This window comes from Oncorhynchus mykiss, chromosome 9 (assembly GCF_013265735.2).
Source record: "Oncorhynchus mykiss isolate Arlee chromosome 9, USDA_OmykA_1.1, whole genome shotgun sequence".
In the NCBI taxonomy this organism is placed as follows: domain Eukaryota; kingdom Metazoa; phylum Chordata; class Actinopteri; order Salmoniformes; family Salmonidae; genus Oncorhynchus; species Oncorhynchus mykiss.
In genome coordinates this window covers 48721438-48741072 of record NC_048573.1, presented here as the reverse complement: position 1 = coordinate 48741072, position 19635 = coordinate 48721438, and the positions used below count along the sequence as shown (strand labels likewise).

The 19635-nt window shown below is 46.0% G+C and overlaps 1 protein-coding gene across 2 annotated transcripts in view; it reads right to left on the bottom strand.

Annotated features, from left to right (window-relative positions):
- Window positions 1-19635, bottom strand: part of lamb2 (laminin, beta 2 (laminin S)) — a 48313-nt gene that overhangs the window by 6452 nt on the left and 22226 nt on the right. The window contains exons 3-23 of one of the 2 annotated variants that reach the window (XM_021616006.2): window positions 16888-17057; window positions 16643-16778; window positions 14142-14215; window positions 13176-13364; window positions 12936-12999; window positions 9938-10137; window positions 9653-9773; window positions 9312-9500; window positions 8882-9061; window positions 8570-8682; window positions 7921-8000; window positions 7688-7823; window positions 7420-7578; window positions 4676-4803; window positions 4382-4517; window positions 3615-3807; window positions 3360-3503; window positions 2870-3101; window positions 2601-2770; window positions 2229-2264; window positions 11-235 (exon numbers count right to left, since the gene is read on the bottom strand). In XM_021616006.2, coding sequence (XP_021471681.2) covers window positions 11-235; window positions 2229-2264; window positions 2601-2770; window positions 2870-3101; window positions 3360-3503; window positions 3615-3807; window positions 4382-4517; window positions 4676-4803; window positions 7420-7578; window positions 7688-7823; window positions 7921-8000; window positions 8570-8682; window positions 8882-9061; window positions 9312-9500; window positions 9653-9773; window positions 9938-10137; window positions 12936-12999; window positions 13176-13364; window positions 14142-14215; window positions 16643-16778; window positions 16888-17057 — 3075 coding nt within the window. The remainder of the gene's footprint in view (window positions 1-10; window positions 236-2228; window positions 2265-2600; window positions 2771-2869; window positions 3102-3359; window positions 3504-3614; window positions 3808-4381; window positions 4518-4675; window positions 4804-7419; window positions 7579-7687; window positions 7824-7920; window positions 8001-8569; window positions 8683-8881; window positions 9062-9311; window positions 9501-9652; window positions 9774-9937; window positions 10138-12935; window positions 13000-13175; window positions 13365-14141; window positions 14216-16642; window positions 16779-16887; window positions 17058-19635) is intronic. The other variant, XM_021616007.2, reaches the window with a different exon arrangement.

Sequence of the window (19635 nt, the reverse complement as noted above, 5' to 3'; positions counted from 1 at the left end):
AGAGACTCACTTCTGCAGTTGCGTCGCGAGGCGTCTCCATAGTAACCGCTCTTGCACACGCCACAGTCCGGTCCCTCTGTGTTGTAGAGACACTTCTTACACTCTCCTGTCCGCCGGTCACACGCATCCAGATCTGACATGTCAATGTTATTACTGCACCTGCACGGCTGGCACCGCCCACCTGGCTGGGAGGGGTTACCGTAGTAACCAGGGGCGCACTCCTCACACCGGGAACCTGTGACCAATAGGAAAAAAGGTTGAGGGAGAAGGTGTGACATTTTTTAAAAGAAAGAGTACTTCAGTGGAATATCTCATGTTGAGATTGAGGTATTTATTGGCTGGGTGATGGATATGAATTACTTCATATTTCCAAGTATTTCCAAACTTTTTTCCAGTGGATTTAAGTGAGACGGTTACAGTGTGACAGCTTCTGCGAACAGAGAGTCATGTGCTGTGTGTGATACCTACCTCAGTGACTATCAGTAAAGTGATTATCAGAATGTTACTCAAACTGTACACATCATGTTATAAACTTAATTCGTTTTGATATTTTATCATTGTGCAATGCTATTATATCTTGGGTTAAAAGGGAGTTGGTTACCCAGGAGATTAACAGTGATTAGTGAGGATCTCTGTGATCACACTGTTGCAAAGTGGATTATGTTCAGTCTTTCGGCAGACATCGTGAACAATTAGCTTTTCTCACAAAGAGCCTGTCAGGATTTGGCCAGGATTGTTCCGGTTTTGGCCACCAGATGCCCCCATTGTGCTTTTTGACCCTTTTGTTTTCCCTTGTTTCCAGTTATTATTTGCACCTGTGCCTCGTTTCCCTTGAATGTATTTAAACCCTCAGTTTTCCTCAGTTCTTTGCTCTGTGTTTGAATGTTAGCACCCAGCCCCAGTGATGCTGTGAACATTTGTTACTCCAGTTGGACTCTCTTGTGGTACTCTGTTTTTGTTCTAGTTGATTTATTTTTGATTATCTTTTGAGGCTTTTTTCTGCTGTACCTACCACCTTGTGGTTTTACCTTTTGACTTGGAGGATTAACTTTTTCTCTTGGAATTACTTTTGACGTTGTGGATTTATATTTTTGCCTGAAGAACTTTCCTTTTGACTTAAAACACTGTCTCAAGTACTGCTGTGTCTGCCTCATCTTCTGGGTTCTGCCGACTATTAGTGGCTCAGTTTGCTAAGTGACTGTTTCTCACACCGGAGACCCGAGTTCATAACTGGGTCGTGACAGAGCCCATATCATCTTAAGATGGATTCAGAGGAAGGGAGACATACTTGCCATTTTTGAGTCCAGCTGACGGCTGCAGGGGGCAGAGTACGCTGGTGTGGGAAGGGGCTGACTTTTGGGTCTGACAGACAACTTACAGCTGCTGGTCTTGTGGTCTCTCCAGCATACTCTTCCCCCTGCAGCCATTACCTGGACAAAAAAATGGGAAGTACTGTATTCTAAACCATAGTGGAACAAAACATAGGATTTCCTCATTTAACGGACAAGATTTCCTCAACTGATTGATAAAGGGGCATTGTGATACTATTTTGTTTTTAGGTGATTCATTGTGTCTTTGTTTCTTTGTGTCTTTGCGGAGCCAACTAAATATATTGAATAAAAGGATATGACACAGACGGGGCTGTTGATGGTAAGTAGATTTACAGTAAAGCACATCATATTGAGCTCATTGCAGCAAAGCTGTCTAAAGCAGAGTAGGCAGAATGCTTGTTTGTCTTTCTGTCACAGGCTCACAGTGGATGTGAATGTACAATAGGTTGGCGTAATCTCACAGCTTCAGCTTGTCTACTATGACTGATATACCTGTTACTGTCTTTTGTGTCTGCAACAGAGGCAGAGAATCACAAGGCAAAAGGCAGCGTGGCAGAGATGTTATTAGCTGGTTGACTGTTTGGCTGCTTTAGTGCCTGTGTAAGCCAGCAGGAGTACCAAGCACTGACTGTATGTGCCCAGTATAACATTATAGTTTCTATACACAGGAGACACTGTAGCAGGTGACCCAGACCCAGTGTCGGCCATCCAACTCAAACACAGTTATTTGTGTTATACAATCAGTCAACTTATTCTTGGTCAGTTCTTGGGAGCTCCATATACTCTGAGGCAGGAATGCACTGTGGCACAGCACCATAGGTGGGTGGGGTGCTGAAGCCATGCAGGTGGCAGGGGGGGGGGGGTGGTAAGGAGGGTGGGGTCACCATCACTACTCACGCTTGAAAGAACCCTCGGAGCGCTTAACCATCCCCCCTGTGCCAAGTTGGGTAAGGGAGGAAACAACACACATTATCATTCCACATTTTTCAGGGTAAGATAAACGTTCTACAAGAGAAGTGTCTATTTGTCTCACCAAAAGACCCACCCTGGCGAATAACTTGGAATATCACACCATGGACATTTCCCTGAGTTAAATCACACTAACAGATCCTCTTTCACAGTACATCATCAACCCTAGGAAGCATCTGCTCATTCATGCAGACATGATCAAACTGTTCTTCGTCCACTTGCCTGGCTGACAAAGAGGAGGAAGAACAGTAAGGAGAGGGAGAAGACACCTCAATGGAGAAATGGAGGTGTTGGTTGTACCTGTGTATCCTTGGTTACAGTTGCAGACCACCTGTCTGTTGCGGTTGTCCTGGTAACAGGAGGCAGCGAAGTGGCGTCCGCTGTTTGGGCCATCTGGGCAAGGGCAGGCCCAACATTGGTTACCCATACCTGTGCCCAACACTGGGTTGCCGTAGTAACCGTTGGCACACCTTGAAATACAGCAATAGCAGTATGCTTGTCAATAACATTACATTAGCTACCTTAATACTTATTCAAGATTCCCCACTGTCCCCGTGGTGAAGCCTAACCTGTCACATTTGTCCCCTCCAGTGTTGTCCCTGCAGTTGAGACAGGCTCCGGTCCTCTGGTGGCACTCCTCAGCATGTCCATTACACAGGCATCGCTTACAGTTGGGGAAGCCCCAGTGTCCTGCCTGGCAGCCATCGCACCGCTGGCCGAACGCACCCGGGCGGCACCGGCACTGCCCAGTCAACTGGTCACAGGACCGAGTGACCGCACCTTCCAGATTGCACTCACATGCTAGAGAGAGGGAGGGTGGGAGGAAGGGAGGGAGAGAGAGAGATAGATTTATTGGAAAGTATAAATCAAGAGAGGAGTGGGTCAGTAGGTAATGAGGCAGCAGGGGGCGCCACCAGTACAGCTGTTCACATAAGTGCGATAGACAGACTGTACCGTCCAATGCACCTTTGCAGAATAAACTATTTGTGTACCCTACAGGATAACACCAGGAGTTTTGCCCTTACTCTTTGTGCGGTTGACTGGGGTTACGACACTAACCGTTACATCCTGCAGGTCCAAAGCCGTACGTCCCAGGAGCACACTGGTCACAGCGAAGTCCAATCACGTTTGGCCTACAGCGACACTGACCTCCGTGCGTGTCACACACTGAGCTGACTGAGCCCTGGGGGTCACACAGGCAAGCTGTGAAGAAGAAAGACGTGATGAAAACGTTTTCATTTCATTGTGAAAATAATTACCAGGCATCCTTGATGATAGCAGATCGTGATTATGTGTACCCCTGAAATGACTTACGCAGGGCTCCATGGTTAATGATGGCTGACATGCTGGTGATGAGTTTGGCACAGACGTTGCTGATCTGGGGGCGTGTCACGCTCTTGGCCCCCTCGTGGCAGCGGTAGCGCTCGTAGCTCTGCTTCCTAGCAATGGAGGCGGGGTCACCCCCAATGAACATCTCCAGGGAGGAGTAACGAGGGATCAGGGAGATCTGGAGAGGAAGCAGGGAGGAGTATTAGCTGGATTGCATAATAAGAACGCAATTAGAGAGAGAGGGAGAGAGATAAAGAGAGAGATGTGCAGACAAGCATAATTTATTGAGTACGTTTCTTAAAATGTTATCATTTACTTTGTAATTGTTGCCCTTTTTTAATTGATAGTTACAATCTTGTCTCATCACTGCAACTCCCCAACGGGCTCGGGAGAGGCGAAGGTCAAGTCATGTGTCATTCAAAACATGACCCGCCAAGCCGCGCTGCTTCTTAACACACTGCTCACTTAACCCGGAAGCTAGCTGCACCAATGTGTCAGAGAAAACACTGTTCAACTGACGACCGAAGTCAGCTTGCAGGTGCCCGGGCCGCCACAAGGAGTCACTAGATGAGCCAAGGAAAGCCCCCCCAGCCAAACCTTCACCGAACCCAGACGACAGTGGGCCAATTGTATGTCGCCCTATAGGCTCCCAGTAATGGCCAGCTGTGACACAGCCTGGGATCGAACCCCCGACAGCGCCTTAGACCGCTGCACCACTCAGGAGGCTCAATTTGTTGAGTCTTGATACTCACAGAGTCCACTAAAATGTTGGCAGCGGTTGTACCAAGAATGAGAATACTGTTCCCATCCAGATAGCGACTGAACTCAAAGCGAAGGGTGTAGCTCACTCCTCTCTCCATGCATACAGGTGGAGGCAGCACGACAAACCTGCAGCAAACACACACACCACACAGGAAAATACTAACTTTCGGGAAAAGCAAAATCCACCATGTAGTAACATCCAATTACGCAAGTGTATCACCGTCACCTGAGCCAGACACAAGGGCACTGTATATTCCGTAGTGAGGTGTGTGTGAGTTTCTCACCTGGATCCTGCAGGCAGGGACACAGTGAGCATGTCATCTGCAGGGATGGTGTTTCCACAAGGGCTGCTGGTGGGAATGGGCCCTGGCCGAATGATCGTCACACGGACCTCCCCCCAGTCCCGTGGCATCTAACACAAGACACACACACACCACAATAACAGTCATATACAGTTACACACTGTGCACATCCAGAAAACAGAGGAGTGTGTGTGTGTGCGTGTGTGTGTGTGTGTGTGTGTGTGTGTGTGTGTGTGTGTGTGTGTGTGTGTGTACACATATGCACAGTTGAAGTCTGAAGTTTACATACACTTAGGTTGGAGTCATTAAAAAAAGTTTTTCAACCACTCCACAAATTTCTTGTTAACAAACTATGGTTTTGGCAAGTTGGTTAGTTCATCTACTTCGTGCATGACACAAGTAATTTTTCCAACGATTGTTTACAGATTATTTCACTGTATCACAATTCCAGTGGGTGAGACGTCTGGTTCATCCTTGGTAGCGATTTCCAAATGCCTGAACGTACCACGTTCAGCTGTACAAACAATAGTACGCAAGCATAAACACCATGGGACGGAACAGCCGTCATACCGCTCAGGAAGGAGACGCGTTCTGTCTCCTAGAGATGAGTGTACTTTGGTGCAAAAAGTGCAAATCAATCCCAGAACAACAGCAAAGGACATTGTGAAGATGTTGGAGGAAACGGGTACAGAAGTATCTATATCCACAGTAAAACAAGTCCTATATCGACATAACGTGAAACGCCGCTCAGCAAGGAAGAAGCCACTGCTCCAAAACCACCATAAAAAAGCCAGACTACGGTTTGCAACTGCACATGGGGACAAAGATCGTACTTTTTGGAGAAATGTCCTCTGGTCTGATGAAACAAAAATAGAACTGTTTGGTCATAATGACCATCGTTATGTTTGCATTTGTTATGTTTGGAGGAAAAAGGGGGAGGCTTGCAAGCCGAAGAACACCATCCCTACTGTGAAGCACGGGGGTGGCAGCACCATGTTGTGGGGGTGGCAGCACCATGTTGTGGGGGTGCTTTGCTGCAGGAGGGACTGGTGCACTTCACAAAATAGATGGCATCATGAGGAAAGAAAATTATTTTGATATATTGAAGCAACATCTCAAGACATCAGTCAGGAAGTTAAAGCTTGGTCGCAAATGCGTCTTCCAAATGGACAATGACCCCAAGCATACTCACAAAGTTGTGGCAAAATGGCTTAAGGACAACAAAGTCAAGGTATTGTAGGAGCCATCACAAAGCCCTGACCTCAATCTTATAAAACATTTGTGGGCAGAACTGAAAAAGCGTGTGCAAGGAGGCCTACAAATCTGACTCAGGTACACAAGCTCTGTCAGGAGGAATGGGACAAAATTCACCCAACTTATTGTGGGAAGCTTGTGGAAGGCTACCAGAAACGTTTGATCCAAGTTAAACAATTTAAAGGCAATGCTACCAAATACTAATTGAGTGTATGTAAACTTCTGACCCACTGGGAATGTGATGAAAGAAATAAAAGCTGAAATAAATCATTATCTCTACTGTTATTCTGACATTTCACATTCTTAAAATAAATTGGTGATCCTAATTGACCTAAGACAGGGAATTTTTACTAGGATTAAATGTCAGGAATTGTGAAAAACTGAGTTTAATTGTATTTGGCTAAGGTGTATGTAAACTTCCGACTTCAACTGTATGTGTGTATGTGTTAGGCTTGGGCGGTATACCATATATTGTCTCCTTGTTTTGTTTTGTTTCACACACCTGTTTTCAATCCCACAATCACCTGTTCATTATTTAACCCTCTGTTCCCCCCCATGGTTTTTGTGAGTGATTGTTTATTTGTATTTTCAGTCTGTCATGGTGTACGTGGATTTGTTACTTTGTATATTTTACCTTTTGAGTAAAGTACGTTTGATTACTAATTTCTGCTGTCCTGCGCCTGACTCTCTACACCAGCTACACCCAGGGCCCATTACATATATACCATATGTTTTTCAATAAAATATTACATTTGCAGCTACTTTTTTTATTTAATATCTGCAGTCAACTTGTGCAATACGGATATAAAGCAGATTGCGTTCTTCATTTCACCTGTCACATTATGTTAAATGATGAAGCTTACCATAGTTCTCCAGAACAGTTGAGCCAGTCCCGTGTTTGTTTGTAAGCAGCACAACGGGAGAAGGTGAGCTGGTGAGTCCACAGCGCTCTCTCGGCGAGTCTCTGTTGTGCAGCGCACATGAGGTGATGAGCAATTCATTACTACATTACATGTTTGCCATCAGTTATCCTATAATGGCTTTCTGACAGAAGTCATTTTTTTCCTACTCGCCTTTTATTCTCCTCCGTTCTTCTCCCATCTGCTCTGTGTACACATGCTGCTCTTCCTTCCGAAAAGCATGCATCACAACTTTTTTCATTTGCAATTTCTCTCGTTCACTTCAGCTTGTAAATGTCCACACTACTACTAGCTATGCTTGTATAACTTTACGAGCTGGATTCGCCTGTCTTTGCAATTAATTTATGTTAGTTTTCGCTATTTCGCTATTCGTTTTGTGCTAATTTTGTTAGCATTCTGGTAATAGAGGCCCAAGGGCTTTTCTTGCGTTTTACCTCCCCCGCGTGTGCTATGCTGGTAACAGCGTAAATCCTGGTATGAGAGAAGGACGGTATGACGATTTGAACATCTGAATACCGCCCAAGCCCAGTATGTGTGTGACTAGGCACTAACCTGTGGCTCATAGCGGATGAGGAGGTCGTACTCCATGGAGTAGGGGATGTTGTTGATGGAGAACTCCAGGCTGCTGCCCTCTGGGACCTTGGCAAACCCAGTGCCAGTCCAGGTGGCAGGGCGCCCAGGCTGGTGCTCCCTCTGTTCCACACTGCAGCCCTGGACACACACAAATACCATCAAGCATTCACACAAAGTCAAACATAGACAGTACAAACAATGCAAATTAGGGTCCACCCCAGTCTTATCTATAACAAGAAGTAGTTACCTGTCCCAATATGGCCAGCTCAGCCTCATAGGTATAGTGGTCCAGAGCCATGAAGTACCACCCAGACTCCACCTGGGTACATTGACGGCCCATCATATGACTACGACAGCGGCACTGGCCATTCTCCATAGAGCAGCTGGGGAAGACGCATAAGAAATCTATGCTGTAAGCATGTAACCCGTCGACAGCACCCCCAACCCAAAACATCTTCCCGCGGCCACTCTGTCACTTACTGGTTATCTGTGGCTCCGCCCACATCACAGTCACAGTCTCTGCAGCCATTCATGTCATGACTCAGTGCCCAGTGTTCTGGCTGTGGGCAGACAGACAGGCAGCTGTTAGCACCAGACAGATGACATTCCTGACGACATCAGCCAGGGTTACTGGACCTTACATCATAGGTAACTACTCAGATACCTCAACCAGGTGTTCCTAGCTCCAAAATGAGATACTGTAGATACATGCTGCCTATAAAAGTACAGGCTGGTAGAGCTTAAGTTATGGGTGCAAAATAGTGGTTGTCTGTTCATGACTTTAAAACAAGCCTTTATGCAGCTTATGAGAGTTTAGGATCCACTTCGTCCGGACTACAGCTGACCATTTTTAGCATGCTGTAACCTACACCAACCGGAGAGGCCTGACATCCCTGGGCTACATTTAGATATGAAGCCCCAAGCAGGGCTTTACATTCCTAGGTATTGTTACTGGCACAGCAAGGAAGTTATGTGAGTGACAGGGGGATGTGAATGACTCAGAAACACCTATGACTCTTCGGGAGGGTGCATGTATGTATGTACGTATGAATGAATGAATGAATGGAAAGAGAGAGAGAGAATCTCTGTGTGTTATGGTTAGGAGAGGGAGGCTCTCCTGGAGCCTTACCAGACACAGGTCACAGCTGCGTCCGGTGACCAGTCGCTTGCAGAAGCAGTCCCCGCTCACAGGGTCACATTTTGGGCTCTCTGACACAGTACCCCTGGGGTCACACTGGCAGGCTGAGGGGGGCAGAGCAGGAATTATAGGGGCATGGGAACACAGAAATGTGGCACATGATTTTATTCAAAGCACTGAGAGAGATTAACAAAAGATTGCTCCAAAATCTCTAACATAACAACCACACAAAATGAGGGTCATTTGGAATACAATCAGTTCAATTTGTTAGAATGATTCATGATTATGCTCCTCTCTACTCACGTTGGCAGCCGCGGGGGTTTGCTGCACTCAGGCCAAAGAAGCCAGACTTGCATTTGTCACAGCGATGCCCTTCCACGTGGTCCTTACAGCGGCACTGCCCAGCGATCATGCCCAGGGATGGCTCGTCATGCCCGTCACAGATGCCCCCATTCAGGGAACCATCAGGATCACAGTCACAGGCTGGTAGAAGGAAGACAACAAACATCCTGTTAAACTTAACAAACATAACCATACAGTAGTACGTACTACCTAGAAAACATGTACACACTCACATCTAATGGACATAAAGTGGTACCAGGGTTTCAAACGTGAAAATAACCTGTACACGTACATACCTATGCCATCACTCATACACAGTATGATATTGTGAGAAATACACACACAGTTCCTGTGCCCCAGTTCTGAGAAGCGGTCGACACCCTCTACTCACCAGTACAGACCCCGGGGTCTCTGATGTCCCTACTGAGGTCCTTGTAGTAAAATGGTTTACACATCTCACAGTTGCGTCCCATGGTGTTGTGGAGACAGTGGTCACAGACGCCACCGCCGGCATTGCCCGTGGCCAAGTAAACCGCCATGTCAAAGTGACAGTGGTTGGAGTGGCCGTTACAGTTGCATTCTAAGAGAGACCAAGGGTACAGAAAACAACATAGTCAAGATTCTCATTCCTTTGATTATGACCTATGACTGGTGTGTTCATAATAATAATCAGTGATGTTAGGAGAGGAGTAAGAGACGTTTCTTGTTATGGTGTGGTACACCACCACTCACTCTTGCAGGCGTTGGTGTTGCGTCCCTCAGCCGGTCTCCAGGGCATGTCACTATGGAAGTCATCACACAGCTCACAATTCAGACCCTTCGTGTTGTGCTTGCAGACACACCTCCCATGGACCTGGGGGACAGGGAGGCTGAATTACACAAATCACAGAGAATTCTAAACAAAACCTCCCATTCTAACTCCCCTCTGCACAGATGCCTCTGCTTTCATACACAGCAATCTATATAGGGCAGTCTTCCTCCATACAACTAAGGGCAGTTCTGTGTCCCCTTACTCACCATGCCCTCCTCATCCTTGATCCCATCGATGGGGGCACACTCGGAGGCGTGGCCATAGCAGAAGCAGTTGCCACGGACGACCAGCTCGTACATGGCATAGTAGTACTTCTCCTTGATCTCCACGCGGGAGTCCAGCAGGTTATCTCCCAGAGTGTGCAGCTTGGTGAAGTTCACACGCAGGTTAGTGATCTTCAGCTGGTCTTCAGGATGCAAGAGGAAGAGAAGAGAGGAAGGGGGGGGCAGAGAGATTAGGAGATATACAACAAGCTATTTGAACATCCAAATGAATACTTCAAAGTCAAAAGGAAAGGTTCCAGATACACCATTAATTATCCCCCAACCCCCACCACAGACATAAGCAGAAACACTCTCCCCCGTAAAAGGAAGAAGTCAAGGCCAGCCGAGCATGACATCGCTGAAAGGGGCATGGAGGGTGTTGTTAGGAGACTTGAGTTGCGTCCCAAATGGTACCCTATTTCCTAAATACTGCACTACTTTTGAACAGAGCCTTATGGGCCCTGGTCAACGGTAGTGCACTAGAAAGAGAATCGGGTGCCATTTGGGACGCACCCTTGATAAACTCTCACAGAGGGGCGGTAGGTTGCTACTGTGCACAGAACATTCCCTGCTGTCAGTCACGTTCCAGCTGTTCACTAGGAAACAATACACAAAATGTATCATTTGACCAAATATTTATGAAGAGGTCATCACTTCATGGAGTCTATGAAGGAAGAAACCACATGGAAGAGTGGAAAGAGTGGCTCATCTTACCCCTACAGACTAGAGAGAGATGCGCTGCAGACAGCATGTGGAATCAATCAGCACTCTCTCTCTCTCCACTTAGTGCTTATCTCTCTCCACACAGTGTTTCAACACAAACAAATGGAGAACAAGTCACACCACTATGCGAAAAAGCGGTGTTTTGGGGGTGGCTACCTTCACTGTACTCCTAAGAAACACTTAGTATTCTTTGTGTTGTTACTTCCATTACCTACCTTCATTTGACTCACATACAGTGCAGGAGTTATTGTTTCATTCGACTAATGTTAGAGAAGAACATGGAAAGAGATTAGTGGAGTTCCTCTGTTATATTCATCTACACTGAAAATGAGAGAGAGGGGAGAGCGGCAGAGCAGCCTCAAATCCGGGCCCTATCAGTACTCCTGGCCTCTGTTATCTGAGCGTATCCTTTCTCACACACAGAAGGGCCCTGTTCTCTAGACCTTGACAGGCAAAACACCACTCCCTTTCTCACAAACCAGTGGGACAATAAGTTCCACTGTTCCACAGGACTTTGGGGAATATCAGGCTGTTGCCAGGGCCACAATATGCCATGTCCAACTCTTATGAGTATCAGTCAAGCCACTGGTAAAGTAATTTCATTGTTATTATTAACATACTAATGTACCTCCTGCTAACAGCTCCCCCAACTTCCCTGACAGGATTACCTCTATCAGGACAGAGCCGTCCGTCTTTAAACTCTCTAGCTGTGGATGAACTCTGCATGGGAAAGTGCTCAAACTAAACCATAGGCATTCTGTAACGGTATACACCCGACATCCAGGCTTCATTTTAACTCCCTCCTCTCAGTCATCCTCCCTCCATGTCGATATTCTGTGGCACACTAGCAGATTAAACTGCCTCCTTTACAGCAGGAACACATCAGGTTTCAGCACTTTAATTACTAAACCCCCTCAAAATGTGTGTCTCTGTCAAACCCGAGCTAAAGCCGATGCAGAGTGAGAGCTCTTTATCTATGCATAGTCACTTTACCTGTAAGGTTCTGCTTTTCTTTTCTTAGTCAACCTTGTGTTCTTTTTCTTTGTGTTCTGGAACGTAGCCCTGTTTCTTTGTGTTCTGGAACGTAGCCCTGTTTCTTTGTGTTCTGGACCGTAGCCTTGTTTCTTTGTGTTCTGGAACGTAGCCCTGTTTCTTTGTGTTCTGGACCGTAGCCCTGTCTTTCATTTTTGTTCATTGATTTCACCTGTGTTCATTTCTCACCTGGTCTCATCAGCTCACCTATTTAGTTCACTTCTTTCTGTTTACATGGTTGTGAATTATTGTTTGTTTTTGACTGCATACCTGTGTTTGACCATTGCCTGCCTGTGGCCACGATTTCTGCTGACGCTTGATAAACATCTGCCGTGCTCTGTGCGTGACTCTACACCTTTTTCTCCCTGAATATTCATTGCATTACCTCTACCTACATGTACATATTACATAAATTACCTCAACTAACCTGTACCCCGGCATATTGACTCTGTACCAGTACCTCCTGTATATAGCCTCCACATTGACTCTGTACCAGTACCTCCTGTATATAGCCTCCACATTGACTCTGTACCAGTACCTCCTGTATATAGCCTCGCTATTGTTATTTTACTGCTGCTCTTTAATTATTTGTTTTTTACTTATCTAAAAAAAAAAAAACTTAACACTTAAAACTGCGTTGTTTGTTACGGGCTTGTAAGTAAGAATTTCACTGTAAGGTCTACTAAACCTGTTGTATTCGGCGCATGTGACAAACATTTTGATTTGAGAGCTCCCATTAGATGTACCTTAAGGGTGCACTAATGAGTGACACAGGTTCCCTTAAACAAGTGCAGGGCAGTAATGAGCATGGCAGTGTGCTAGCTACTCATTCAGAGTGTCTGTCTGGACAACATGGAACATCCAGTTTAAGGGTCAGGGTCAATCCATACCTTGGTTTTATTAAGAACAGAACCTCCCCTGTCACTACTTAGGGAAGGCTGCTCTTACTCCTGGGGAAACAGTGAAGTCATACCAGTCAAAATAGAAGGGGGAGAGAGAGCAGCTGGTTTTCACATCCCGCTAGGCTTCAGAGTGCAGATTGTCATGTGCCATTCTGTTTAGGTGTTGTGCTGTACTGAAATTATACGGTAGGGTGGCAGTCGCTGTATCATGTCAGCGGTGTGAGTTTGGCTTAACATGGGGGGGAAGTGGTTGCTAGTTGTGGTGACTGGTGAGTGTATCTTACTCTGAATGTTGGGGCTGTAGGGGTCCTCAATGTGGATGGCAGGGTCCAGAACTCTGTAGATTGCCTGGAGGAAGAAGAGGGACAGGACAGGTGGTTGAATGCCATTTTAATGTATGTGTACAACTGTAGTAACCTAGTGAGCACAACACATTGAAATTACACATTTTCAATGTCTTTTCAACCAAAAATAAGTATGTGGTCATTGGCTAGGGATAAATCCCTCTTCCCTATCAGACTCACCTCTCCCTCTGTGGACGGCTCGATGTCAGAGTAGCGCGACTCACAGATGACGTCGTCTACTTTGCGTAGGGGTCCCTTAGATACCCCGGGGAAGACCGAGGCACAGTCGTAGGCAAAGTAGCGGTACACCTGCCAGTTACGTCCAAAATCTGCCGATCGCTCAATCACCATGGCTGCTGGGCGAAATGTCTGTGTGCCAGGAGAGGGATGTGATGTGTGTTGTTGCTCATTTGAAGACACAGAACATTTTTATATACTGCATAGATTTGTCACACTGTTTAAGGCAGGGGTCTCCAACAGGTTGATCGTGAGCTACCACATATGAGTAGCTCGCCAAACAATTCTGAAAGTACATGCAATTTTCATGTGTTCCACCACAAACTGTCATAAACAAATCTCACAAGTATCCCGACACCACAAGCTCCAAGCTACTATCTAACTGAACATTGACATTATCCCACCCCTGGTTAGCCACTAATGGCTTAAAAAGACCAACCTAACACTATCTGCCAATTAATTTCCAGCAATATTGCCTCTTTCTGTCTGTGTGGTGCAGGCGTTTGTCCATCACTCCATGTGTAGCCAGTTGATATGATAACCATCTTGTGGGTTGACAGAAATGGGAAAAAAGGGGAATTAGACAAAGTATTCTGATGTGATTTAAGCATTGACATCAACTCAGAACATCCAATTTTGCTGTTTCTCTATGAATAACTGTAATACAAAACAAAACATCATTTGGGAAAATATCAAACATAATTTGGGGAAAAAATAACAGATTTTATAGGGCCCCGTTAGTTGTTTATTAATCATTATTTTACCAGGTATATTGACAGACAATACAGTGCACTACTTTCTCTTGTACACTAAAGACCCAGAGCTCGTGACATGTTTATTAAGTAGCTGTCGTGATAGAAAAAGTTGGAGACCCCTGGTCTAAGGTTTACTAAGTGCTCTATGTCTAACCTTGAAGATCATGATAAGATGAGTAAAATGGAATTCTGCCTCAAGGTCCAGCTGAATGAAGACATCAGGCTTTCCTGAAGACAAAACGAGAGGGAGGGATGGAGGGAGAGAGAGAGAAAGGATGAGAGAGGGCATGTCAAGCTTTATGTTGTTGCTATTACATCTATAATATATGCACTCAATCAACCTGTCAATCTGTCTGTTACAGGAAATGCAAACCCGTGTTTTCACCAGTGATAACTCAACTACCAGCTGTGAGGGATGCCCCTGTCCGTCTCTTGGCTTGAGTAATGGCATCTGAACAGGAAAAAGCATTCTCGTCTTGGCTGGAGATGTGGTCGTCCACATGGGTAATCCCCACACACTTCCTGAGCATGATCCATCCTTAAGAACCACTCGAGTTGGCCCATTATTCACAATGAATTGGTAGAGAAGAAGTCTTAAGTTCCAATAGTAGTGTAGGGGGTTCTGCCTTCTGTCCCCTTCTAGCAGTTGGAACATTTAACTGCTACAGCATATAAATAACATAATAACCACAGTAAATAGTCCCGTCAGAAATGTCTATATGCCACAACGTAGCTCAAAGGGAACACCCTAAACACATGCTCATAAAGCTAAGTGTTTGAGGATCCTTTCCTCATCTCCAAATGTAGTCTGAAGTGAATACAAACAGCAGGAAGACAACAGTAAAAATCGTAACTCTGCACATGAAAAAACGAGAGAGGTAATGACAGAGTACAGCTTCCGGGGTTGGCACCTCAACATTAACATCACTAGCTATCTACCCCTCAGGCAGGCTGTGGTGTGGTGTGGTGTGATGGGAGCCAGGCCTGTGGAAAAGTAACACAATAAAATAAAAAAGACTCTGGAAATAACAGAGAGAGAGTCTCACAAATCTTCTGAAGATTCATGCAATCATAAACTAACCTGACACACACACAGTGTAAATACACACAGGGACACATTGGTGAGTAAGAGGTCAAACTGGATTTCGGCCATTGGGTCTGTGCTGTAGGCTGTGAACCATAACCTGCACTCCTTAATGAAAGGCTAATCAGGAAGGAAACGGAGGCAGGGGAAAGGAGGGGCAGAGGAAAACAGAGGCAGGGTGTGCTAGAGCCAAGGAGTCAAGTTGGAGGAGAGGGAGAGGAAGAATGAGGAGGAGAGAGAAGCAAAGAGAGGGAAAGGGCAAAGGAAGGGAAACAGAGATAGAACTGCAGAGTGGGAGAGGGGTCACAGCAAATAGTTTAACTTGTGTTTCTCCCATCACCGCTGTTGTGAGGCTTGGCTAACGGAGAGCAATTAGTAACTGGTACACTCCACTAACGGAACCAACCCACTCGCACATCCTTCTAGTAGCCTACTTGGTACCACTTCAAACAGAGTAGAAGTGGCACAAGCTGCTCTACAGAACAGTGGATAAGGTACCCACCCAACCTAGCCTTCCACTCCAAGCCCTTAAGGAACTAAGTGAAGGAAGGGGCCTCACACCAGAGGGACACAGGGACAGTGGTCTACACACATGTAGCACAAGCAGCCCACTGTGCTCCATGTCACATACTCTAAAGCCCTGCTAGAAATGCCATGGAGACTGGGAGTAAAAATAGTGACTGTTTCCTGTCCCCCACCTCTCAGTGTTCGACATAGAGTACAGGCAGTGCTATACTGGTCCACAGTAGTCAATCACTCAGAAATAGACCTGAAATGGGGCTTTTGTTTGCAGTGATGTGGGCTCTGTATTAACAATGAAGAAGGAGAATTGCTCAGCTGGTGTCTTGAAATCCATTCTCCAAATCTAATTTTCTATCCCTCCCTCAATGTACACCCTCTCACTCTTTCTCTCACTCTTTCTCTCCGGCTCCCAATCTTCCTCTGACCCCTTCCCTCCCCACCCTCCTTTCCTTTCCTCTCTTCTCTTTCTCGTTCCTCCCTTTGTTGACGTGCCAGGGTACAGCCTGCACTGTTATTATCCCCATACAAACAGCTGTGGGCCTGTGGCTGGTCTGGGTCCGGTCCAGGCAGAGTAAAGTAGGCTACTACAGAGAACAGAGGGTGATTTAGTGTGATAGAGGCCATGGACCTCTGGGCTTTGAAGGCCCTTCAGAACAGAGCTACCAGGACTCACTGTAATGACACACTGTGGCTTCCAGGATCGTCGGCCCCATCTCTCTCCCCCATATCTCACCCTCTCACTACTGCTTCCTTTTATGATCCACTCATGATCTCTCCCTCTTCCACTCCCCCCTCTCTTTCTCGGTCTCTGAACAGACCTGTTATTAATAGTAGTAACCAAGATTAGGCCTCTAATAATACAGATGATATGGATTCTGTATGAGTTTATACCACTGACAGCTGCATGTTGGGGGTATGTCATGTAACCGAAGGCAGGGGGCACAAATAGACGACAAATCTGTTTTAACACTGCTTCTCATAAAATCAAAGGTTCACTATTTAAACATGGAAATAATTGCAACCTCTATGAATGCAATCTCAATTCTCACCATTCTCCGACTGCCACCATGACTTCTTGCGGTGTGGTTTGAACGTGGTGATGACGTTCTCAATGCGGTGACTGATGGTGTTGTAGACAGGATCATATGGGCGGCGAGAGTCACACTGGAAACATTTCTTCTCATCCTACAGGGGTCAGAGGTGACACAGGTCAGAGGTCGAACAGAAGCTCAGGACAGAGAGAGGTAGGGGGAGTGAGAGGATGTTGGAGACCCACACACACACACACACACACCTGTAAGTGACTGACGATGCAGTAGGGGTCTTTCTTCCTGGAGCCGCATGTAGATGATGCCTTCAGGCTCTTCTCACGGCCCACCAACAGGTCTCCTGTTGCCGGGTAACAGCTGCCATGGGTACAGCCGTGGGCGTGGTCTGGCTCCCGGGCAGTGGCATATGCCAGGGCTGGAGAAGCGAGGAAGGAGAGGAGGTTAAGGACAGGAAACAACATCACAGCTGGGCGGTGTTATTGCAGTCACTTAGAGTGAAGAAAGAAAGACAATGGTTTCGCTAGACGGATCACTCCTCTGTCTTAGAAAACAAATCACTCTCTCTCTCTCTCTTTCTACGACATTACCACAAACTCTAATCAGTACAGGAAAAGGACATCAAGAGAGGAAGTAAGCCTACGTTTAATCCTGAGACTAAAGCTGAGCCCAACTAAAGCTGCTGCTAGCCCACCTGCAACTCAACAGTCAATGTTTAAATAATAGGAGTAACAATGTTGAAAAAACACTTAAAGAGATTATCTTTTGGGGGAATATGTTAGCAGTGCCTCTCTCTCCTGAAGTCCAAAACGGTTGACCTGACATGGGGCCCTACAGCCGCTAAATCTGGAAGCGAACCCAAAGGTCAACTAGGAGGTCAACGAGGTCAGGTTCTGACAGCACAGCAGGAAAGTATGGGTGTGCGTGTGAGCTTGTGTGTGTCTTTTTGTGTTAGTTTGTGTGGGTGTGTCTGTGCATGCATTTTCGTGTGCGTGTGACTCAATGGATGAACTGTGTGTGGGGTGTTTGAAAATAGCCCAACAGTCGTCAAGCAGTCCAGTCAACATCCTGAAATATATTCCTAGTGAAGCGCCAGTGGGACGGGGAGACACTCAGTCTAAAGAGCAGGGCCAGGGAGGTCTGTCTGTCTGTCTGTCTGTCTGTCTGTCTGTCTGTCTGTCTACAACAGGTGGTTCTTAGGCACTCTATGGATACAAGAAGCAAAAACATGCAACACAAACAGAAATAAATCTGTACACAATGGATCAACATTCTGTATTCTGCTGCATATTACGATTTTAGGACAGCTTTGGATTGTGAGTGTCCTAGGAAAAGTCCTGAGGAGATTTCACAGAGACGATCAACAAAAACATGACACTCTCTAGAGGAAACCTGTGTTTGCCTGGCATACAGACAAGTCTCACACTGGTACCACTGCCAGGCACTGAACACACACACACACACACACACACACACACACACACACACACACACACACACACACACACACACACACACACACACACACACACTCACAAAAACACACACACACCACAGTGATACACTTGGCATTCAGTCAACACATAATAATGACTGTACCTTCGAAAATGTCTTGGTCATATGTTTCCTATGCCAACAGTGCATTTGTGTACACAGACAATGATGGGAATATGCTAAACACTTTTCTTTGAGTAAGGATATCACCTCAACACGGAGGACATGTTATCTGAATGCTGTAGTAATGTTATCTCAGTTCCCTTTCCTGTTGCCAGGAAACTTCTGTGGTAAATCAAGCTAGGCCTGTGTAATTATGCTGTAACCCCAAAAATCTGCCCTCAACAATTACTTAGCCAATTAACAATAGAAGAACATAGATAAGCAAGGCTTTAAAAAAAAAAAAGCAAAACCAAACTAAATGGCCTGAGACATAACTGCACAGGAAACTTTTCCTTATTTTTCTGAGGGGTATATAGAGAGGAGGGGAGAGAGAGAGAAGAAAGAGTGAAAAGAAAAAGGAAGAGAGAGGGGGGAGAAGGAGAGGGAGAGAGATGGGGGGAGAGAGAGCGAGAGATGGAGAGAAAGCCGATGAGTAAATACAAAGCCTCTGTAGTGACATAGCAACATGATATCTATTTTGGTCGTTGGCACACACTCAAAGGTGTGTGTATAAAGAGAGAGAGGAGATGGAAGGGGGGGAGCAGAGAGGGCTGATGTACAGACTATAATTTCAGGGCCTCTCCTAAACTCTTTTATCTTGTCTCTGTCTTGTCTGTCTGTGTTGGAGAGCTTTCACAGACATCCCATACATCCCATACAACGTGTGAGAAGAGAACCTGTAAGCCTATTTGATGATTAACCACCCTCTTTCTGTCAAGTAAGTCATATGGAAATTGGTTTGAACAAATTAAATTCCCACTTGATGCTTTAATAACGAGCATATTTGGAATGTTCAACCAGAGAGGATGGAAAGGGATGGTTGACTAAGCAGCAGTGTGTCCATCTCATCTCAGCAGCTCTCTCTTACTCTCTGCCATGCTCTCCTCTTACCCATACATGGACAGGCAGTGAGGAATGCAGGCTGATCAGCTGAGAGGGGGGCGTACCTCCGAGCTAATAAAGCCTAGCCTAGCCACAGACAAGGAGAGGTTGTATTAGCCTAGCAACATACCAGGAGAGGTTGTATTAGCCTAGCCACAGACCAGGAGATGTTGTATTAGCCTAGCAACATACCAGGAGAGGTTGTATTAGCCTAGCCACAGACAAGGAGAGGTTGTATTAGCCTAGCAACAGACCAGGATAGGTTGTATTAGCCTAGCCACAGACCAGGAGAGGTTGTATTAGCCTAGCAACAGACCAGGAGAGGTTGTATTAGCCTAGCCACAGACCAGGAGAGGTTGTATTAGCCTAGCCACAGACAAGGAGAGGTTGTATTAGCCTAGCAACAGACCAGGATAGGTTGTATTAGCCTAGCCACAGACCAGGAGAGGTTGTATTAG